We start from the raw sequence: 24,912 nt of genomic DNA, 5'->3' as shown, positions 1-24,912 counted from the left end.
GTAGTCTTCAATATTCCATGTTGTCCTACTTTTTCATTTGTATTGTTTGCTTTCATCCATCAATATAATCATGAATATGTCATCCAACTGACAGTGCAGCAGACATAAAATGTTCAAAGTTTATTTTTGAAGTACCCATATAAACTTTCCAAGGTATAACATTTTCAGAGATCCCAGAATGATTTATCCCGTTTTCAGTAAGAATTGCAGATCTAATTCAGAGTTTTTGAAGCTTACTCTGATGGAAAGCTTCCATTGCAACGCTGGCTTAAGATGTCCTATCCCCAGAAGCAGCTCTTACCTTCGGCATCATGAGGTCCATTCTCATCCGAACTCTGTGCCTCACTGAAGTCTTTCTTTATTGTTTTGCCTTACTACTGACATGTAACAGATTCCATGGATATATCAGTTCTACTGACAATTAAATGTTTACAAAGTTCTTGTGCATTTGTGGTGCCATCTCTGAGCTGTAACTGCCTCTTTCGCTAAGTGTGGACAGCCCATCTGCTAGCATAACTCAGAACTAACCCCAAGAACCATGTATCCTAGTTTTCTTTTGCATCAGTCTGGGCAACACAACAAACAGAAGTACACAAAAATATACCTGTGCTACAGCCATCAGTGGGCATCTCACTGGCTATCCCCAAGCTCACAGAGATGGGTGTATGGCATCTCAGACTGAGCATGAACAAGGAGGAGCAGGAGAAAGCCACAGGGTCCCCATTCTCCAGATACGAAAGTCAAAGAAAATGACAAGAATCCTTTATCTTTGAAGATCAAGTTTAAAACATATTAAGTGTACTGCCTCAAAACAAAGCAAAACGATCTTAACATTAAGAACAGCCCACCACACAGCTTTGCAAATTCGTGCAGCTTTTCTCACACAGGACCTCAGGACTGGAAGGGTACTGATGGACAGAAAAAAATGGAATATAAGTATAGACTGGGGGATGAGAGGCTGGAGAGCAGCCCCACAGAAAGGAATATGGGCTTTCTGATCAACGGCAAGTTGAATATAAGTCAACAGTGCGCCCTGGAAAGCAAAAAAGGCCAACCATACCCTGGGGCGTGTCAGGCATGGAATTGATAGCTGGCCAAGGGAAGCGATTGTCCTGCTCTTACCTGTGCTGGTGCACCTCGAGTACTATATGCAGTTTTGGGCACTATAATGTAAGAAGGACACACAACTACTAGAGAGTGTCCAAAGGAGGGCAACAAAGGTGGTGAAAGGTCTGGAGGGCAAGACATGTGAGTAATGGCCTTGGTTTGTTCAGCCCCGAGCAGAGCAGGCTGAGGGGAGGCCTCATGGCGGCCTGCAGCTCCCTCACGAGGGGAGCGGAGGGGCAGGCGCTGAGCTCTGCTCTCTTGGGACAGCGACAGGACCCGAGGGGACGGCATGGAGCTGGGACACGGGAGGGTCAGGCTGGGTGTTAGGAAAAGTTTCTTCACTGAGAGGGTGGTCGGGCACTGCAACAGACCCCCCAGGGAAGTGGTCATGGCACAAAGCCTGCCAGAGTTTGAGAAGCATTTGGACAATGCTCTCAGACACATAGTCTGATTTTTGGGTGGTCTTGTGTAGAGCCAGGAGTTGGACTCAGTGATCCTTGTGGGTCCCTTCCAACTTGGGATATTCTCTGATTCTATGATTCTAACTGAAATGGGAAAATGTATGGCCACTGATCAGCTTCACATATGTTTCCAGAGAATGGCTAATAATAAAACTATACAACCCCGTTTTGACTTCCATCTCAGAAAGCCAGAACATGGCAATAATTTCCCAGTAGAGATCTGTGAGGGATATGTTGAAAAGAGAAATTCTGAAAGACAAAATGTGTGGGAGACTAAAGAAGAATATGAGGAGAGTTATCCTAAAATATCTTGCTTTGTCAGGGATTATTGGATAAAAATGAGTGCTGTTAAAGGATGCTGTTACTGGAACAAATACAGCTGAGGTCAAAAGGTCAAAATACAATGTAGTCAACATAAATTATAAAATAAAAGCATTTGAAAAAAATTTGGCTCATGAAGGGAAGCCAAAATGACAAAACATTTCAATAAGAATGACAAGCATCTGCTGTTGTCAACTGGAAACGAAGCAAAATGCTGTTTACTAGAGAAGCTGATTGAAATAAGAAAAAATTACAGTGGCTTTCATTGCTAGTTTTAAGAATGCAGGAAACACTCAAAACCCTAAACCAAATGATACCTGAATACTACTAAAAAGCCTTTTGTTTAAAGTGTGACTCAAGAGCGCAAGCACTTACACAGTTTTCTGTGGTATCCACTCTGCCTTCATCCAACATCCAAAACATAATTAAATGGGAAACATAGTAGACAAGCACAAATCTGACGTACCTGATATGTAGAGACAGGGGAAGCAGCAATGAATGGTGTGATTGATGTCTGTGGAATCATGCGGTTTGTTGGAATACTGTACGGTGAGGAATAAAATCTGCAAACAAAGAACAAAAGCGAGATTTTTGAACCTTTTGACTGCTAGGCTCTGACTGACTAATTCCCTGCCTCCCAGGCAAGGACAAAAAGAGTCTACACAGGTAATTATGTCCATCTATTTCCAAAACCACAATAAAGACAATGTGATGGCTCCACGGAGTAGATCTTGAAAATGGAAAGGAGGAGGAATATTTACACAAAGCATATTTTTTTCACTTCAACTAGCACAAATATAGAACTTCACAACACAAGAAGTAATTATCTGAAATGCAAAGACAGCTGATTTTCCAGAGTGCTATCTAGTGAAAGGAAATTTCTTACACGATACTGAAGACAATGATAACTGATTTCATTTTTACATGCAATACTGTTTTCTTTTAATATCTTAATGCTTCAGTGCTGAGAATAACACATTCCATGTATATGCCTGATTTATTTTATTAAAGGATGATTACAGAAACTCTGGCTGAAATTTTCATATTCATCTAGATGGAGAACTAAAAACCTACCTTCTGGTGAAATTTATCAAAAATTATGAGTATAAATGCCCCAGGCAGCACTGAAAATCTCAGATTTAGTTGTTTTTATTTCCACTGTTGCATGCTATAAACAAAAGTTTCACTATCTCTTGCTTGACGATAATAAATGTTATATTCATTCTATTTCCCTGTGGGTAAATGATTATTGATAAAATTATCACTTGGAAAATATCACTGCTGGTGTATTGTGTAAGTACTTAATATCTGTGTGCTCATAAAGATTTTTTTTTTCATTTTTTTTTTTTTTCAGTTTTAACTGTAAAACGAAACAAAAAAAAAGTGCTTTTTTGACTCCTCAAGAGAGAGAGAAACCATACTTCTGTGCAATGTCCTCTGGGTCTGATACAAATCCCATGCAGATATAGCATGCACCAACCTTACAAGTACCAGAAGATTTTGCACATATGCTCCCTGTAACAGTGAAGTGGATTACACTCTCTGCCTTTTTATGTTCTTTCTCCCCGCACTGAGGCAATCAACAGTAGCTTTCTATGAGAGCCATGCAACAACAAAAAAATCATTACTGGTGTTTAAACAAGTGCTCTATTTCCTGATCGCCCTGGCATCCCGGATTTAGTACTAATCATTCTAGTTCAGACTGGATGCATTCATTCTGCATGCGGGCTCAAATAATCACCGAGTTCATCCAACCAATAGGCTTGGGAAAACAGGCTGCCATCTCTGAAGATTGGGTGGAAACATTTGAAGTTAGAAGGGGAGAGGGAGACGGAGAAGCAATCATTTGTTCTCTCTATTCCAAGTAAGATTTTAAAATGCCAAAAGCAGCAGGTGGCGTCTGAGTGATTTTTTGTTTAATAGAAATATATTGCTATTTTAGGAACATTTATCTGCCCTTACAATGCTCGCACAGAGACTATTTTAAAACTGTGCCTTTGCCCAGTTTTGTGTATATTCTATTATGAGAACTTAGAAACATTTATATCCCTCTGCTTGTATCAACTACGCTCTATTATGTTCACACAAATTTGGTGGGGGAAGGATTTTTGCAGTGCTAGCCAAGTTTATCTATGGCATTAGGATGATGTGCATGTTGTCTCAGTCCTGTTACAGGGGAGTTCTTCCCAGATGAAGGTTAACCAAAAGTCACTTTGGCTATGCTGTTGCTAAGTGGATGAACTAAGAAACGCTCTGTACGGCAAATGAAAATGTTCGGCAGAAGACTGACAGAATTTACTCTGTAGGTTAAATGTTTAATAGAATACATACATGTATAAGCCTCTTGAACCAGAGGACAGTGTAAAAAAAAAAACTCTTTAGAAAAAACAACACATTTTTCTTCAGTCTGTTCTAATTCCATCCATCAGCCTGGCACCGATGCTCGGCTCACACCGTGCATGAACCACCAAAAACAAAAGGTGGGTGGCAGGGGACAAAAACCTTTGCATTCAAAAGTAATGCTGACTCTTTGGAATAAATTCTTCAATAAATCCAAGTAAATACTACCAAATTTACAGAAAATGCGTGCTAAGCGAAGAACTTGACAGACAGCTAACCATTTCATTTTCAGCTTAGAGATGCAGTTATCTGAATAGTACATAAGTTTGTAGAATATACACTCTGGTAATGTGAAAAATACAACCCTTCCAACACCCCTGCCAATACCATTTATCTGTCGCAGTTTGGAATGGTCTCAAATAGGCATCAAATAAAACATACTATCAGGACACTCAGCTTTATTGTGAAAATGCATGCACCAGAGCATCAAAGAAGAGAAAGGAACGAAATTTGACACAGCAAATAACAATGTGAGAAAATCCAGTTCATATATTTCAATTTAAATAATAATAAATCGAGTTTAATAATCCAAGTCACTGTGACAGGCTATAGGTCAAACATTTTGCAATCATGAATCCTTTATATGTGGAGACATAGGTTTTTCTTCCTGTCACAGTATCACTGATGCCGGAAGGGATGTAAGAAAAGGATTTGGATATTCCCTAAAGGAATTCAACAGAGCAAGAAATGAAGAAGTCTATTCTGGAGCCCTCTTTGCCACATGTGAAGTACACAGGTATGGTGTGGATAGGTTCCAGCAGAGTATCCCCCACAACAGGATGCTCAACCTGCCACAGAGATGCAACCACACATGGCTCCAGCAAGGCTGGCTCACAAACAGGGTTCAACACAGTCTCACCCCAGGGACATGGAGGCATCTCCCTGTATTCTCTTTACATACAAACAGGCTAATTATCCTGCTATGCAGAGTGGTCTGCTCCAGTGTAAACACTACAGCACCCCAACAAGACCTGCAGCTGCTCACCTTGCTATATTTGATTTTATCCTTCCAGAGCTTGGGATTGCATTAGCAATCCTTTAGACTCAGGAAGAAGTGACATGAGGTGGAAGAGGGATGTTTTAAGAAGTCCAAGGGAATGTAAGATTCTCAGTCATTGGAACATGCACATCAGAATAAGGAGTGGAAAGAGATATGGATTATACTAGCTGTGACTCATTTTAGATATGCCATTCAATTATGGCCCAATGTTTCCTTGCACTGAAATGTACTGTATCTGGTACTGACTGTACTTTGAGAGCTGTAGGCCTTATGGTAGTTGACCTGTGAGCCCTAAGGAAAGTTCTCCAGAAGGCTCAGATGCATTTTCTGCAACTGCCGTTTGCATCCTTATATTGGCCCATGCAGCTCTTTTTTGCAGGTGCTATCCAGCATCCCTGCTCCTCGACTGCAATTCTCTTGCTAGAAGCACAAGCCTAGAAAGGCAGGTGGGAAAGAAGAGGCAAAATGGTCACTGCACTTGCATTTAAAATAGTCTTTTTCGGCACACCTGGATTCTGTACGCACAGGAAAAATTGATTACTAGGAGGCAAAAAGATGTTTCTGGACAGTCATGAGGAGGGGTTTAAAAAGGGCTCAAAAGAAAATATTTTTATGAGATGTTAGAAGAACCACATTCCCAGTATATCATCAGGCACACATAGGCAATGCTTTAGGAACAGTCTGTTGCTTAACAGACAAAGCACACATTCCCCTCCTACATCAGCCCTCCCTCTGCATTTGGGGACTGCATTATCTGGAGCGTCTGGTCGCTATTTCGCTGCCAAAAAAATAGAAAAAAAAATCCATATGGTTCCCATCCTATGGGGGAATGTGCAAGCTTCCACACAGAATCTGTACAAGAGCAAGACCCTATTTGCACTGCAATAAACACCATTTGCTCATGCCTCGTGCCTGCAGGCAGTACTGAAAAAGTTAGATTCATAAATAGTATCCTGGGGCTCACATAATGTAAGAGTATTACTGAGCGTTATCAGAGCAGCAATTTTCTGTTGCAATAAGCCACAGAGTCAGATGTTTGAGATGAAAAAGACCTATCTGAATATTGAGCCCATTGGCCTGCAAATGCACAGTATAGTCCCCCAGATATCAGATATTAAACTGATACAGTACATCGCAATCTTAGTCAAATAGCCAGGAGGACTCAAGCCTCAGCAACATTTTAAATGAGCATCTTTACAGTGCAAGTACAAGAGCTCTATTTTGTTCTTTGTATGAGTGCATTAAACTACTAAAACAATATTAATACCGCAAATTGAAAAATCAATAGCATATTACAACAGGCACATAGCTCCCCCAAATAAAACCTGAATACCTTTGTAAGTGCAATTCAGAAAAGGCTGATTATAGAAGAAAAAAAAAAGGCATGGAGCAATTGGCAGGGGAAAAGAGCTTATCTACTGAAGTGTGTGGTTACCATGTCTTTGGTAATGCATACTGCAATGCTATGGTACACTATGGGCCAGACTCTCCACTCCATTACACCAGTTTTATGCTGATGTAACTCCACTGGATCCTTAAACAGAGTTACATGGGCATAAAAACAATATAATGAAATGGAGAATCAAGCCTTACAACATAATAGACTCAGAAGAAAATTATCTATTCCTTTGTGGGGAAAAAGCCTTTGCTATTTTTAGTGAAAGCCTCCATCTCTCTCTTTTGTTTTATTTCTGCCATAGATTTTCAAGGCAAATATGCATTTATACTATAATAAAAGTGATAGTACTATACTGTGAGCAATGAGAACCCGCCTTTACATTTGGAAAACATGTAAGAATCCAAATTCTTCCCTAAGGCTTGGGTATGCCCCTAACCAAAATCCAGTATAATCCAAACCTCTTAAGGAGCTGGAAATTTTAAATATTATCTTGTGACACCTGCAGAGATGCATCTCCCCAATAGGCTTCCATTCTCTCTATACCCTGCAAGGACTTAGCAACTTACATCAGAATGCACAGACCTATCAACCTTACATGGGATTCTAATAAATGCTAGCATGTGCAGTCATTCTTTTACTTCTTAGTTTTATTGGCAACTCATAACTCACCTCAATCTTTTCCTTTCCTTAGGTATGTTTATGTTTCCCACCTACAGCCTCAGTCCACTAAACTCTTTGTTGGTGAGCACCTGAAGGACTGAGCAAGATGTGCTTATCACAGCCCATCAAGTCCTGAGCTGGGTGCAGGGACAATGCCTGCATAACCACACTGCACCGAATAGCCCTGTTATAGGGAGGTTGTCTCCATGTTACAGATTGCTCTGTGCAAACCTTATCTATTTGGTCCACCTTACTGCTAAGTATTACACGTGGGTGGGTAAAAATGGACACACTATCAACACAAGGGGGCTGAAAACATCAGCTTTGTGTTCACTTCCAGATTGTCCTCGTGAAGAGCAATGTGTTTGCCTAACACACCTTCACTGATGTTTAAATTGACCTGTTTCACTTCATAGCATGTAAGAACTTTTAACTCTCTTTCACCATGGCCACACACCTGCTATGATCCCATCTGCTGTGTTGCAAGCAACAACCCACATTTGCACATTTTACAAGCAACGCATCAAGTTGCTCCCAGACTTAGGTAAAATAAAACCCACAAGCTAGATTTTTATTGTACTTGCAAGTAAAGCAGCTTATGAAAAGTAGTAAAAATTTATAACTACAGGATATGTAGTGACTGCTAAGGGAACGCCTGGGGAGCCAAAAAGAAACTGGAACCAAAAGGTCCTGGTGATCCTCAGGGGACAGAATTTTAAAGATGTAGCCAAAGGATGGATCAACAGCTGTGTTACTTTTGGTGGACAAATCAACACATAGTAAGAGCTACTCCTCATGACACCGTGTGCAATCAAATCTCACCAGAAGAACATTTTGAATTACATGGTTTTGTCCTGCTGAAACTGAAAATATTTTGACGCTGTAGAAAGAAGAGATATTTCAAAGCAGTAATTAATAGTCACTCTTACAGTGATATCCAACGATGCAGTTTCTTTCATGCCTTACAAATAAAAGAACTTAAAAACAAACAAACAAAAAACAACAAACAAACAAACAAAAAACTATGAGATGAAATTTCCACTGGGTACTATTTCTTTTTCCAATGATCAGTGATGGTCATTCAAACAAGTGAGAACAAGTGAGTGACCAAACCACTGAGCATGCTGAACTCCTAAGCATATACAAACCTAAAATAACTTTCATAATTTAAGAAAAAATATTATTTAAGTAAAATTATATTCATGTCAAAGGATCATCCAAATTACAGTTTCCGAAACATTCATGTAAACAACATACAGGAATTCCTTTGAAATAAAAGCTATTTGTCTGGATGAAACACTAGCGGATTATGAACTACTGATGGTTTTATTTATAGCCTATAATGAGTTACCAGCTGAAAAGAATGATGATAGAGAAGAAAGACTTGTTTGGGGGGTCAGAACAGAGAAGCAAAACCAGAGGATTCTGAAATCACAGCTCTGAAAAAAAAAAACAAAAAACAAAACAAAACAAAAAAACTTCTTTTTCTGAGTTGCTCCATCTTGGTTGTTTCATCCGCAAGATGAGAACATCACGTTCTCATTCTCATGAGAACATCCTACAATGATACTGCTTTTAGAGGGCAATTATGCAAAATATGCAAACTATTAATACTGATTTTTTTTTAAAGCTACTGTGAATGTTAGTGTTGTTTTGTTTTTGCGGTTGTTGCTGTTGCTTTTTGATGCTTCACTTAGTAGTGCCCTAACAAACATTGAACAAATAAAACCATCCTCAATATCAATGCATTCTCCCCTTCAGCTGGAGAATGTAGATGGGAGTATGCATGGAATTTGATAATCATATCAAACATCCCTTTGGTCAAGGAGTGGTTGTCAAAGAGTTCAGGGCTAAACTTCCTGCTTCTCTTCAAGTTATTGTTCATCTATCTGAAAGGATGGCCGATCTCAAGGATCTGTTTTTCTGCTTCATGAAATAATTGAAAATGTAATCATGCAGATAAATAATATGATGATGCAACTTCTCTGCTAAATGTGAAAAAAGTTTCAATTCTTTGCATTGGCGGTTGAGAAACGAAGAGTGTTATTCAACATTCTGTGTAAGTCTCATCTGCTTACACACTAATTTAAGGATTTCTCCCCTTTTGGCATTTCCAGTCAGACAATGCCATGGAAGCCATCCAGGCAGCAGAGTGGACCCAGATTAAGTAATAGCTCTATTATCCAAAATATGCTCGAATTTTCAATGATCTTTTTAACAAAAGCCAGTAACTTTACTGGTTTCCATTTCATGACAGAGATAGATTAAAAAGACAACCGCTGGGATTTGCCAAATAGAGATGGAAACTATTAGGAAAAACAACTTCCCATTCAAATGGATATTACAAACAAGAGGGTATAAAAACAAAAGGGAAACTAAAAGAAGAACTTGACAATATAGCATTACATGCTTCAGTCAAAATACGACTGAGTGAATTTGCTTCTGAGTAAGTTTCACCACAGAAAGAGAAAACAGAAGATGGCATTCAAAATAATTTTTAAAAAAGCATAAGAAAACATGCATTTCTTACCCATTCTGTATAGCAGCTGTTGGATCATAAGTCAAAGCCATGCCAGCCTGCACATAGTTAGGGGAGAAAAACAGATTTTTACTATTACTGCAGGAAAAAAAAAATATGAAAAAAAGACATTAAGCACAGTCTTAGACAGAAATCGAAAACTCTCCAGGGAAGCTCAGATGGCCCAAAGCAGCACAGACACTTTGGCTCCCTCCCCTGCCTGCCAGATCCCTGAAAAACAGATCCCTTCAATGTCACCTCCCCATAACATTTAGGCCAAACGGTGTTTTTGTTGCCCCGGTATCAGTCAATGACTCCACCAAGCTCAATGCATTTACAGTACAACATGACAGGGCCAAATCCTGCTGTTCCGGGTCAGGCAGGTAGTTTGTAAATACCCTAAAGCCATCTTCCCAAGAGCTTCTCAGGCAGGAGTCTCATCTTTCCTACTAAAGCCATTCCCTGGGTGACCCCAGGCCTCTGTCATTTCCCTGGGCTGTCACTACCGCTTGCAGTTAATTCATTACCATGAGACAAGAAACAAAAAGTAGGCTGTGAAGCAGAAAAAAAAAAAAAATCAAAACAAGGAGGTGTCTGAGCTTTTAATATACTTGAGAGGTCTGGACAGGCAAAGAATTTCTTAATGGCCTGGGCAGAGCCTTTTGACTGCTGTTCACCACCAGGCAGATGGTGACCTGTGCAAAAAGATTTGGCAATGTCAAAAAACCATTCAGTTAACAACTACCACCACCACCACCATTAAGCAAATGTATCCACAGGTGCAGCAGGAAAGGCAGGGACTGGGCAGGGCTGCAGCTTGGATTTCCTGCTCTACCTGAGGCTCAAACATAGCAGCTGGGGCCACGTGGGAAGAAGAGAGGAGAGAGCAAACACCCCTCAGGATGCTCCTCTCCCTTTGGGGGGAAGCTGAAGATGGCTGTGGCACCCTCCCACCCCAAGGCATGCCACTGCTCTCCACTTGGCATGCTACCATGCGCTGCTTTAGACATGAGACAGCAGCGTTCACTTTGCACAGCCGGATCTGTGCTCCTGGTGGGAGCATTTAACACCCCTGGATCCATCTACATCTGAATAACGGCATCTGCCCTCTTCCAGATGGCTGTTCAGCCAGGTCAGGAAAGTGTCTGGGCTTGGCTGGCTCCCATGCAGGCAGGTGAGCTGCCAGGGCAAGCGCCCTGGTGAGGGGCCAGCAGCGAGCTGGCCGCACTCCTGGAGGAGCCAGGTTAGCCCAGCAGCTGCTCACCAGCCTACAAGGAGATGGCCCCAGTTTTCAGAGGCCAAAAATCATTTCTGATTTGAAAGCGTAGGCTTCGCCATACCTGACATAGCCAATAAATAAATAAATAAATGTTTGTGTCATTAAGAAATTTATGTTTCTCATTATTTTTAAGCAGATGCTAGGGCAAATGCTTCACTTACTGAAAATGCTGTTGGTTTAAGAAAGTACGCGCTAGCTCCCAAGCAAAAGATAATTCAGGAGACTAAGGCCAAAGACACACAACTAGTGTTTAAAAATGCATTAATTTCATAAAAAGAAAAAGAATAATGGCTATTTATGCAAGCTGCTAATTTTGACTTAAAGATAAAATAGCTCTGAAAATCATCAGGTATGGTCTACATATATTGTTTTTTGTTGTTGTTTTTGTTTTCTTATGTCTTAAATATTCTCATAAATATTATTCATTTATAAATAAATATTATAAATATTTTAATATTTATAAATAAACATAAATATTATGTTTTTTTGTTTGTTTGTTTTTAATCGTGTTACTAATGGAAAAGTATAGAGTTCATCCCCAAAAAACAGCCAATAAAACATTAACATCAGAATTTCTTTTTTCAATGCATTTTCCAGAAAAAAATACTCTCTATTTTCCTTTCTGTTTTGAACATTTGTAAAATTTACTATTGCTCCCTTTTCTATTACTGTGGTAGTAAAGACAACTTAAATAGTATGTACAAGCTCTACAGAAAGAGAAAAATTAGTTCTAACAACTTAAAAAGAAATAAAAATAACTTAGGGGATTCTTTATAAATCAACATGTTGACATTTTAACATCTCATCTACTAAGAACTGAGAAAAAACAAAAAAAACCAACAATTTCCAAGCCCCTAAGAAAGGAGGATCTAAACTTTCTCAGTCAGGGAGTTTCTAGACTTAATGGTCCTCAGGATGGCCTGGATCAGAGCTCACTACACCCACCCTGAAGTTTGGACCAGTGTGACCTGAGAACAAAGCCTCAGCAAAGAAGAGAGGGCTGGGAGGAAAGGAGAATGTGAACAACTGCTTTTACTTTAATTTCTTTGACATAAATAAATATAATGCTGCAGAAAGGGTAAATTGAAGCATTTCTTTCACTGGAGCCGTAACAATGCTCACTGCACACACGAGAGCAGCAAACACATTTACACTACTTTCAGCTACATTTTTCATGAACATTTGAGCACATGTTAACGACAAAGACCCTCACCTCGGCCTCCAACACCATCATGCCCCAGATCTGGGTGTATGCAAACAAACTGCACATGCTCTGCTCTCTTGACATGAGCTTCAGATCTGTTACATACTATATGGGACATGGTGAATAAGGGGCATGGTGACCATTATGGGCTTGATGAGTCCAAATTATTAAAGGCTAGACTGTCGTCTCCTTACCCACGCTCCACATCCATACTGCATAGTGACAGGTTACCAGAATCCGTCCAAATACTTTGCAGCTACCGCTATAAATATCGTTATCATGTTTTCCAGTAAATGAGAGTTTTGCATTAGACAAATAGGGCACAGCATGTGGCAGTACGTGCATATGGTACACCACCTACAGTTTCCCCAGTAATATTGCTAATATCTGCCATTGCTGAATAGCCTTAAACAGCTGCTATTTCAAATAGCTGCTAAGAGAGGACTATTTACTTCTTTCTCATCAAGTTGTGTAATTCCTCCCTACAAAATTACGCTGGCTGGAAGCCCAGGAGAGGCAACAGTTAGCCTAGACCAGTGAAAGATTTATGGTCTGAAGCATCCTCATTCATGAGGAATAAAAACTGATGAGCAGTAAAAACTTACTGGAAAATTGTCTGCACTTCCCTCCATAACACACAAACAGGAATTCCAAAAATACCAAATACAGAATATTAGGGTTGGCCTCAGACTTCCACGCAACAGAGGTCCAGCTTTTTCTCTCCAAAACACAGCACTGAATGTTGCTGTCACTGGGCTTACTATGGTATTAACTATGTCGAGGCACTGGCCGATGCCTCTGTAGCAGTCCTCATTTGTGCTGAAGTGCATTTCCTTCCAGGTCTTTTCATCCACTGTTTTGCTTATGTTTCAGTGGAAGGACAGGGTCTTATTCCTTCTTCTGATAGTGACACTTCCTGATGAAATGCCACCCGAGAGTGTGGCATTGATGATGAAATGCTGCTTCAGGAAAATATTTGTCAGAAAAATCTATTAAGGAATGACTGAACTACAGAATTTTTACGCCGCTCAGCCAGATAATGGACACATATCTCACCTACTGAATGAAAATTCTGCATCCCAACATTTCAGTATGCAATTCCTTAGAGCAATTAATTAAAAGGCATATCTGCTGCTATCAGTTCTGCACATAATGATAAAGACCATTCTCAATGATTACTCATCTGCTATATTTAGAATGTCACAATTGGTAGACATAAATCCAACTTGCTTAAAATACTGATTTTTAAAAATATCATTTAAACCACATGTATTTATTTATCTCTCCTTTTTATTTGAGTGTCTGAATCTAGGACAAAGGAATGAAAAAAATGTTATTTTGTTACTGCAGTTTTGTAATTATTGACACCATTGAATAAACAAGTTCAGATAAGTGAATAAAAGGTATTGTTTCTGCTTTTCCTCCCCTCTTTGTTATGATTTGAACATAAATGAGCACATTTGCCTCATTAAAGAGACTCTCAGACCATCACATTTGCATCGCTTATGTAAATTGGATTTGTATAGCTCTCAAATAAATGATTAAGGTGTGGAGTGATTATTAAAAAAAACAATCACATCTTCATGTGAAGATCATCATGTGAAATAAGATCAGTTTGTTATTTCTCTTCCAGATATCTCTGACTGCTTCACAAGAACAACCTTCATCAGCCCACTCTCCATCTTTGAACAAAAACCAGTACCTATAAGTGACCAAGCTTTGGGTTGCACGATACCTTCTGTGTTGCTGGGAGGCAGCTTTCCTGAACAACTTTACCAACATGTCATCACATGCTTTCAGTGTACAGGCCTTACCATGTGTGAAAGCTCACCATAGTATCTGCCTGCTGCAGAGATGTCCTACGTCTCTTGCTCGGAAACCAGTCTTCCACATATCTTCCTGACCCTGCTCTGGCTAGCCCATTGCCCATGCCAGAGCTCCAGGAGCTGCGGGGAGGGCTGGGGACTAGCTCTGAGAAGCCTGTGAAAGGCAAAGCAAGGCTGCTGCCACTGTAGGGCTGCTTACTGTGCAGGAGGCCACTCTCAGTGGAAATACTGAGAGACCAACAAATTGAAAAGGGGTGAAATCCACTAATGTGGATTTCCACTAGACTCCCTGGATTTTTCCTCTTTAGGGAGAGATTAGGAAAAACAATATTGTTCTGTAGGACTCACGAGGTTTCTGTGGCAAACTGAGGTGGGAGTCGGACCAGAGGATAAGCCTCTCTGCTCCATCTCCTCTGACTCATCCCTTCATCCTATCATGCCAGAAGACTGCAAGCTGCCATCCCAGGGGGATGGGTGTGCTCTTGGATACTCCAGTGGAATCAACTGAAATTTCAACACTGACATTCTTGTACTTGTTTTGTTACCGCCACTAAGATCTACCAGGCATCAATAGCACAAGGATCTCTTGTGCCCTGCCAGCAGATACTCCAACTAAAACACTTTGAAGAAGGAAGGGAGAGGAGGGGGAAGGAACCAACAAGCCAAATGAGATCTGTTTAAAATACCGATTAAATAAATAAACTCAGTCAGCAGCAAAGTTAACTTGGCGCGGTTCCTTCCTTTGATTATTTAAAACAGGTCTGTCAGAAATATTCCACGTTATTAGAAAGATTTCTGAACTTAATCCTGAATAAAACACACCTTTCCCTTTCAGAGAAGGAGAATTCTCAATAGTCACTGTGACACTTTAATATATAGACACATATGAAAGAAATGGGGCATTTCCCAGTGATGTTCCCCAGAGGGAAACATTTGTTTTTACATGCATGGGCTCCTTAAGCAACTGCAACTTCTGAGAAGAAAGGAGTTGTGGAGAGCAAAATATATTATATTGAGGTCAAACTGGTCAAGTGATTCATGAACCTCGGTAGGTCGGAGGTTGAGCTGACAGACACAATCACACGTTCAGAAACCCAAATGAATGACTAAAACAGTTTGTACTAGAGAACTCGACTGGAAGTCCACACAGCTTCTGTTCCTGGTGTTGAGTTACTTTGTCCTCACTTCAATTTATCTGATGAATTAAATGTGGAGTGCTGCAGTTTACAAATTCCTATGCAGACCTGCCAATTGTCTCCAACCAGAAAGAGAAACTAATTTGTCCAGGTATAAAACAGATCAGCCCCAGACACTGAGGATTATCGAGAACAACTAAATAGTACCTATCTCCTTGGAAGCATAAAAGAAATCTATGCCCGACTTATCTCTCAAATTACCTACTGTATGTTTTTTTTTTTTCTCTCTAAATTACTGTTTGCATTAGATAAATTTGTAACAAGCAGCAGACAAAAAGAGAAACTGTTAACAAAAGCAACTTTCCAAAACTAGTAGGTCTTCTTATTTTTTAAGGTGCAATTAAAAGCATGTTTAATTGTTTAGAAGCTTCACCAGGTGATCTTGAAAGAAAACAAAAAAAGACTGAGGGAAAAGAGGAAGAGAGGGAAGGGGAGGAAATGGGAGGTTAATCTCTTGCATAGTGAGAAACAAAAATGCAACCCAAATCACAGAAGAAAGAAAACCATCAATACGAGAATTATTATGGCACTAAATATCATTATAGACAGCAGACTAAGTTCAATGACCAGGGAGTCACATTCAATGGTGTGTGTCACTGTTGTGATATATACACTCATACTTTAAAGGTGATTGCAAGAAAGACAATGGAAATATGTAAATAGTCTGAATTTTATAGAAAATTGCAAATGAAGTGTCAAAAGGTTTCAAAATACTGTGACTGTAAAAAAAAAAAAAAAATAAAAAATCACTGTGGACTGATACAAAGCATTTCATTTATTTTCAAATTATGTGAGATTTCCTCTTTTCTACCAGATAAATTACAAACTCTCACTTAAATGCATATTAAAAAAAAAAAATCAAAATAATCAAAGTCTCAAAAAATCTGCAACAAAAGATTCAGCTGTAAAATTTAAGTTGCAGTTCTTAATTCAGTCTGATCTCAATTTACAACTACCCTCGATTCCCTGGATGCATTTTCAGCTAATGAACTTTTTTGGAGAAATGTCATCTACCTCTAGACATGTCAATTGCAATTCAGAGGTAAATTAAATCAAATCTTTTACAGACAGAATTTAAATATGATTACTCCCCATCACCATTTCCTCAACATGATCTTGTCAGGGAAAGTTTCAAAACAGAAACTAAAACAGTGCGACTAAATGAAAATAGTGCAACTCAGAAAAGTATATCCTGAAATCAAAGAATTTAAACTTTGGGCAGAAATTGTGTCAGTTATTAGGTTAGAATTTCTCTGCAAATATTTCCAACATCTGTAGGCTTCGCTGTACTTTTATGGCACCTGTACGTTAGATGCATTATTTAACACCCTTTCAAAAAGCCGTCAGTAATCTAAACTCTTGGATCCTTAGTCTGAAATTGGTCAGCATGCACAAATCCTCAGTCAAATGTCGTACTTAATCTGCTGAATGCTTCCTGAGGCTTCAACCAAGAGTGGAAGGATAAGGACAAAATGTGCTGTTCAAGGTGAGGTATGCTTTACTGATTGCAACTAGTTTCTGGATAAAAACCCCACGTAAAAAAAGAAACAACAGAAACAAATCTGAAAAACCCTGGAGAAATTCAGTATTCTCCTAAAGACTTGACTTTAAATGGTATAGATCGATACATGCTTAAATTCTGAAGTAAGATTAGATGATTATGCAGGGACCAGAGATGTAGGTTTTGTGGAGTGATGTGCTGCCTATAGGTACTCAGACCACACCATTGCCTTCCTAAGAGCTGCACAAACCACACATAGGATAAGAAATTTGTCATCGTTCCCCCTCCAAGCAAAGGACTGTTTCCACAATGAAGTGAAAATTTCAAGCCAAATTATATTGCTGCTGGGATTTCAGAGGCTGTGTTCTGCAAGAGGACAAGGCTGCTAGAATTTAACAGCCAGCTAAAGTATTTCTGTATGGTTATGAAGCAATCTACAAAAATGTATGGCAGGAATAAGATTTTCTATTGTATTCTGCAGTACGGCCTGAAAACTTTACGAAAAAGTAATCCTCTCTTATTAAGTTCCACGGAAGCTCTCCATAAAAGAGAGCAAAACCTCTGAGAACAGCATAGCCAGAGAGGTACCACTGCAGCAATCTATTCCTCTCCACTAAATTTCCTGCCATTTCCCCCCTAAAACAGAGTATTCTGCACAGCTGTTTGTCTCTACTCTGCATACTAAAATCTGAGGCCAGTGATAAAACTGTTAGTGTCATTTGTCTGGAGTCTGCCCTTCTGAGCAATAATCCTCACATGCATTCAGCATTAATGCTGGTCAAACCTCTGAAGTTTTAGAAATGCCCTTCACGTAAGTATTTAAGAATGCAAATGCTTATCTAAACAATAGCCAAATACATCTTTGTGTAGACTTCATGGGATTTGGTCTATGTGGAAATACTGAGGGAGTAACCTCTTGGATGCTTTTTTTTTTTTTTTTTTTTTTTTTTTTTTCTTCCCCTTTGGAGAAGAAACCAAGAAAGAGCAGAGGTGCAGGAGATATTTTCAGGTTCCACTTGTAATCAGAAGTATGACACTTGTCATATATCAATTATTTCTCACTACCTGTTCTTTTTTAGAGAAATTAAAGTTGACAGGAATAATTGTAAGAAAGTTAACTAAGCACTGCTACATAGAGAACAACTGAATGATACATATTGCTTAGAGTAAAATCCTTAAAGGACAAAGCTAGAAAAACTAATGCTTATAAAAGATTAATTAAATAGAAAGATTTCACATTGGAAATAAGAAAATTATATGACCTTGTGGAGGAAATCCAACAGCTTGCATTATCGTCTTTGATGCTTTGAGTAGTAAAAGTTCAGTGTTTAGAAAGGTATTAATCAGAGGTTAGTAAATCTGAGAAAGACCATTTCATTAATACATCAGCCACACCCTGCCTCTATGTCCCAGGGATATTGCTATCCTTAATATGAGCCACTCTGTTAGCAAAAAATGAACTACGCATGATGTAAGAAGCTGATGCCCTGTGGCCATAGACATAATGGTGGCTTGTTGGCTTTGACTTTAAATTATTTTGTTTATGAATTTGAACTAAAAAAGTATAGAACAGTGGAAATAATAGCTGCAACGGCATTTGCTATTTAAAGAGAGATTTAGCTGTTGACCTTAATCAGGGGTTGTTACTCCCACCTATAGGCATACATACATATATATATATATATATATATATATATATGCCTTTCTTTTTAGAGCCCTGCACACAATGACCTGAGTCTACCACTTAAAGTAATTCCTGAATGCTTGTTCTTCAGTAGCTCCTTAACTTGACAAACCATAATGGCTTCTAAGAAGACATCTCCATTTTTTGGACCAACAACATAAGAGACTGCAATGAACCTTTGGAGACTTCTGCAATCTCTTGTAGCAAATGTGGCTGCCACATTGCCACTTTCAGCCCACAAAGCTAAAAATATTGTGGAGCATTTTTGTTGAAGCAGTATACAACGACTACCTTGCTGGAGGGAGAAATTTCCATGCTTTAAAGAGGCCCTTCTGTTTCTTTTAAGAGCTCACCAATTGTGCTGGAATATATATATGTCATACGCTAATGGTCTGAAAAGTACCAGCTAGGAAAAGCAAGTCGTTATCAAAAAGCAGAAACCCTCTTGAAACAACTAAATCAGAAATACCAAATAGTTTTCTTGTTTATTTGCACTGTAATGTTGAAGTAAACATAGTAAATCTGGGGAGGGGAAGGGGAAGGGGAAAGGGAAGTGGAAGTAAGAGGGAAAGGAAGACGGAAAGAAGGGGAAGGGGAATGTGAAGGGGAAGAGGAAGGGGAAAGGGGAAGGAGAAGGCTTTGATTCTAGCAGCTCGCGTTTGAGCAAGGTACTTTTTATTTGAATTCTCAATCATAAACCCAAACAAGAGGTGTTTAGGATGGAAATACTTGTAAGTCCTTCTGCCTTTGCAGCTATAATTATGCATAAGAAGGTACTATGACCAGATTCACCTCCTTTATTCAAGTGTCTTTATCCTATAATAACATTCAAGGAGAGTAAACAAACTCTCGAAGAGTCAAATAAATTTCTTTCTTATTTAACCCACATTGGGAATCACTTCATGTACAAGTACACAGAAAGGAAATTCCAGTAACAGACTATTTACAGCAGAGCAGAAAGCAACTGATATTTATTTAATTTGTATACATGATGGAGCTGAAGCTACTGTAAACTGTTTTGTCTTGGACAGAATGAAGATCCCAGCTCAGACAAGCTTTTAGGAAACTTTGATATGCATATATTTGCATTTGCAAGTACATCTTTCCCTTTTGTAGAAGTCCACCTTGATGATAATTTATCACCAGGAACTACACAGAAAAAAAAATGTTGAGTTGCTTAGGTGTAAATAAATGCTAAGTTTATAAGAGGTATATTGCAGGTGCTGCCAGCACACCAGTAAGAAAATAATAGGTTCAATTCTGGCTGCAGACAGAGGGCTCACAGTGGGACAAGGCTGTGCGCAGTCCCACACCCAGCTCTGAAATTCCCTTTTCCTGTAACTTTACATTCCACAAACTATTATAAAACTCCCGCTTCCCCCCACATATACACTACTGCTCATTTTTTCTGTGTGAAACTATTGCATTTTGTGCTCAACCTGATTTCTTCATAGCCCTGAAAGGCAGACCTCCAGCTCTGCAGCTGACTTCTCCCAACCCCCTGGAAAATAATTGCCGCGTGGCACTTACCTCTCCTTCTCTGGGCCACGGCCTTCCATTCTGTGTGTATTTGCTTTGATTCTGGCGCTTCTTTTGCCCTCCATCAGCAAATTTGCACAGCAAAGGCTCAGTGGGGGCTGTGAAGACAAGAAACCCAGTCTATATTAGCATCCCCCCCAAAGAAAGTGATTATACCAGCAACAGTAGTGCTTTGTAATACTGATCTTTTGAAGTAAAATCTTGCCTTCTGCAGATATTTTTTGCCTCTTTTAGCCATGACTCCACTGGCAGCTGTTCTTACTAACTAAGCTTCAAAAAATATATACTGGCAGCCCTTAAAAGAATTTAGCAAATATTGTTAAAAAAATAATCAGCCTACGCAGAATGTTAAGTTGCTGTAGTGGAATAGTAGAGTCAGGCATTAGTTCCAGCTAAGTTAGACACGTATTCATGACTAGCATTAGTGTAAGGATAAACAGTGTTTTACTAAAGCAGCTTTCTGTTCTTATTGTAAAAACTTTGCAAGGATCTGTTTAAGGAGTAAGTGTTCTCACTATTTTTGTGTTTCTCGGCACCCAATCCTTTAAAATCTGAATAAACAGAATAAAAAAAGAGACTTTTGCCAAGCACAGTCCAATTAGCTTTCTTTTCCTCTTAACTCCTCTTTTAAGCAAGTTGGCAGCTGAGAAAACTCCTTTCCTCTCCAGCTGAACTCTGTGTGTAAGAATACAATAGTCAGGGAGACTGGAGCCACAGAAACGATGGATATTCCTGGAGCTGCACACCCAAAACCCCAGCTCACAATAGGGCCTGCTAGTGAAGAAATTACCATACATCAAATGGGTGCCACAGGAAGGGAACTTTGTATCTCGGGATCTTCCCCCACCTACCCAGTTTTTCAACATTAGTTTAGGTGAAAGAAATATAAAAATGATGTTTTTGGAAAAAAAAAAAAAAAAAGTTTGGGGGAGCTTTTGGTTTCCCAGGCATGACAAGTAATCAATTAACCAGGGGTTTAATGGGAAATGGCAAGAAACCTAGTTTTTCTCTTCTTTTCCCTTTCTGGAGGCTAGAAATATTGAAAAAATAAAAAGACAGGGATAAGAGGGAAACTTTACAATAACGGGGGTAGTCATGTTGCTGGCATTTATTTGTAATAAAAACAATTATTTGGTTACAGGATTAAATGAGCTTGTATAATATTAGAAGAAGCTCACCTCCCTCAACCTCTTAGTTACAGCCAGCTCAAGATGTGTCACGAAGTTTAGAGCAAAACTGTGATCACTTGAAAACAGCAACCAACAAGCAAGGCACATAGAGAATCTCACATCAAAAACACAGTTTCTCATTGGGACAGCATCACTTTGGCTACTTTGGAAGCTTTAACAGCTTTGTTTTTTCATTACCATTTTACCAGGCTAGTAATTTCCAAGGTCACTAGAAACTGAACTGCAGGGAACAATCCATTATTGGCAGAAAGCTAGACTGTGTGACCCCAGAGGTCTTTCCCCACCTCTGACTTCGATTATTGTATCAGATTTTGGTAGAAGCAATGTTCAGCCAACCATTTGAAATTTAAAATAATGAAGGTTTAAAAGCATCCAGGTGGCTGTGGAGATTCTTTCTGCAGATGGAGAAATGTTATGGGGCTGATTGCCCTGCGCTTCTACCAGTTTTACTCCACAGTGCAATGCAGCATAATTTCAGAGCGGTTACTTACAATTCACTTTGATGTGATTGTGAGGGAGGAGCAGGTGCTAAGACAGCATTAGAGAAAGACCTATTAAGTGTCACATCTGATGCTTCAAAAGCTTTTAGTTTTAAGCACTGAACAACTATCAATCAACATATGATATTATTAGGAGAAGCATGCGAAAGCAATCTGAATGCTGCAAATTTACACGTGCCATGATCATCTGCTAATGTACACATGTGGTATTAGCCTATATACTATGATGTGGTACAGCAAGCAAGGGAATCATATGGTTTGCTACATATCCTTGCTATATATTAGCCAACCACAAATGGGAAGCTTTTGCCATTTCTGGACTTCCCAATATTCAGCGTTACCATATGACAAACTTTTATTGCTAACTTGGGCCTTTCTAAAGTTGACAGAGATTGGCAGACATCATTGAACAGATGTTTCAAACAACTTTACCCCACATCTAGAAAAAAATGTGGAAAAATAAATTGTACTGACGTTTTTGGGTTAGGGAAGAGGATGGAAAAGGATGAAGGAACCATGCCCTGCACAGACAGATTTCTGCAATAGGAGGCTTTATTTACAGCAAACCAAGAGGAATTCTGAGGAAAAGATCGACACATGCCAATCAACATATGCATAAAGATATAAAAAAAAAATGTTCTGGCAGGAAGACAGATTTTATTTTTGAAAAAACAAAACAAAACAAAACATAAAAAACAACACACACACTGGCACATAGCACATCACATGCAGAAAGACAAAAAATGGTCTTATTAGCCCTGAAGTGACTTACATCTTAAAGGTTTATACCTGGGAACAACTATGGCAACTAATCTCAAAATACACAGAAATCAACATTTATTATTTCAGAAGATAAGGCTGAGTATAAAAGAATCTCAAGAGGTCAAATATGTTGCTCTAAGTACATAAAAGAACTCAAATCTCTGGTTTACTTCAGCCCTCTTGAAATCCCTTGTAAGAAAGGCTCTCCTAACCTTTTCAAGATCAGATGCACATGAATATTTGACATTACTACAGTCATTCTTACTAAACAAATACATAACAATAACTGGAAAAAAAATCATATTCTATATATCAGGAAAAATATTTCTAAGTATAATTCTTTTTGGTTTCATGAAATGTCAAAAGTGCTTTAAAAATTGAGATTTTACTTCTGCCAAAGAAGTAAAAAAACCATAATCAGGTAGTAATGTTGTCAATTCAAAAAGAAAGTACTTCAAAAGTATACAAACTATATCAACACACTGTGACTAACATCAAAGGATTGCTGTAGATGTGGGATATTTTATTATATGCCCCCAAATACCTCGGAAGGGAAGGAAGGAAAGAAGGGACATCTTTTAAACTGTTTCTGCTTTTGCTCTCTTTCATTCCAGACAGACACTTCCGAATTTATGTACTGAGTTTTTACCTTTCACTTTTTCCTCTGTATGAATACACTAACTGGAAATAAATGCCTCTTGCCTCACCTTTTGCACTGCTGACATACTAGAAAACATAATTTGTGTATCTTTAAGCGTTCATATTTTCAACTGATAAGCACATCTCTTTTTGTATGGCAACTGACATCATCAAAGTTTTGAGCATGTGTGATATTTTGAAGTATATCTGGAAAATCTGCTGTTGGTATTTTCCTGTCAGAAAAGTGAGAATTGATTCACTCAAGACAAATTTCAGGCCATTCAATTCTGATAAAATCTTCAAGATAGAAGGCACTGCTCTTTCTTTGACTTCTACCTGGCAGTAACAAATACAAATATCAAGAATAAATAGGCTTAACCTGAACAAGGTTCATTAAGCCATAGCCGATTTTTCAAGGAAAAGATTTAAATGCTTGCTGCAGTTCCCATCCACAGCCTTATGTTAATAAGACATAAATAGCCCTGAACTTGGCTTTCAGTCCTGAGAAGGAAGTGGGATCAAACTGATAGTGCTTCTAAACAGCATCTGCCAAGATATTCAGGACTGCTTTAGGAGAGGGCAGCAGTTGCTAGTGTTCAAATTCTGTTCCCATGGAACTCAATGGCTAAGGTCCTATCTCTCTTCAATCAGACCCTGAATTTACTCTGAGAGTTCAGTGAAGGTGAAAGTGAGAGACTGTTTTTTTGTCAATTGAGGCTGTCAATATTGTTGGAGCTCCCTTAGGAGCTCAGTTTCTCGTGCTCTGCTACTTTAGATGGACAGACTGTGCAGACAGACAGCACCAAACTGCCAAAAGGCTGTTATATCACCAAAGGCAACGCTGGTATTTTAAATAGGACTAAACCTTTATATGGAAAGAAATGGGGACAACAGTGCTCCCTTCTCAAATTTGGCAGCCTTTCAGGGAATCTTCCATGTCAGGAAAGCAACTTCAATTAAATTGGAGAATTCAACAAAAAAAAAAAAAAGCAAACTTCCAACTACTTCTGAATACATAATTTCCTTATTCTTTCATTCATCGGAAGGCTGATACACTTGAGCTTCTACATATGCAAAAATGTGTATATTCATGAACATGTGCTTCATAAAGGAATGGGGAAGATGAAAGCTGTCATTTGCATTCAGTGAATCCTTTTCATTATTTCAGGTGCTTGGTAACTTTTCCTATCATCAGAGTTACTTAGAAAAGATTGTCCGCCAGCATTTCCAATTCATAGTCATACGGCATCGTCTCTCCAGCAATGGCAAGAATTAGAATATATAGAGAAGTAATAACAGGAACATATTTATGTATTTTAACTTGTTTCACTATGAATATTTTTGAGGACAGAATATTTTTCAGAACGTCAGGAAGCAGATAACATTTCTAGTACAGAGCGTAGCAACAAGTGTGTTATGAACATTCATGTGGATCTTTAAACTCCTTCATTTTGCTAATGTGATGAAAAATTATGAGAAAGTCATTGCTATTATCAATGAATGGTCAGTGCACAGTCAATGATTTTTTTCAAAGTATGTTTTAAAGAGAAAATAGGATTAATTTATTTTTCAGCCTCGGCAAATCCTTCTCCACAATAAAAAAGGAGCAGAGCAATAATTGAGTTCACAATTACACTAAGCATTCAAATTGATCAAGTTTTGATAACTATTTTCCTTCACTCCCTTTCAAATTTTCAGTATTTTGATAACACTTTCATGTACAAAT

The 24,912-nt window shown here is 38.8% G+C and overlaps 1 protein-coding gene across 8 annotated transcripts in view; it reads right to left on the bottom strand.

Annotated features, from left to right (window-relative positions):
• RBMS3 (RNA binding motif single stranded interacting protein 3) overlaps positions 1-24,912 on the bottom strand; it is a gene marked incomplete at its 3' end in the record, with an annotated part of 697,589 nt that overhangs the window by 72,425 nt on the left and 600,252 nt on the right. For all 8 annotated transcript variants that reach the window (XR_014317039.1, XR_014317040.1, XM_082754887.1 and 5 more), the window contains 3 exons: positions 20,087-20,193; positions 9,879-9,925; positions 2,356-2,452 (listed from right to left, as the gene is read on the bottom strand). Coding sequence is in view for 6 of the 8 variants with exons in the window: in XM_082754887.1 (XP_082611013.1) it covers positions 2,356-2,452; positions 9,879-9,925; positions 20,087-20,193 (251 nt within the window). The remainder of the gene's footprint in view (positions 1-2,355; positions 2,453-9,878; positions 9,926-20,086; positions 20,194-24,912) is intronic.

The sequence above is a fragment of the Aythya marila genome (genome assembly GCF_965140915.1).
Source record: "Aythya marila genome assembly, chromosome: 2".
NCBI lineage: Eukaryota > Metazoa > Chordata > Aves > Anseriformes > Anatidae > Aythya > Aythya marila.
The sequence above is the reverse complement of the archived record's forward strand: the minus strand, read 5'-3'. Positions and strand labels throughout refer to the sequence as shown.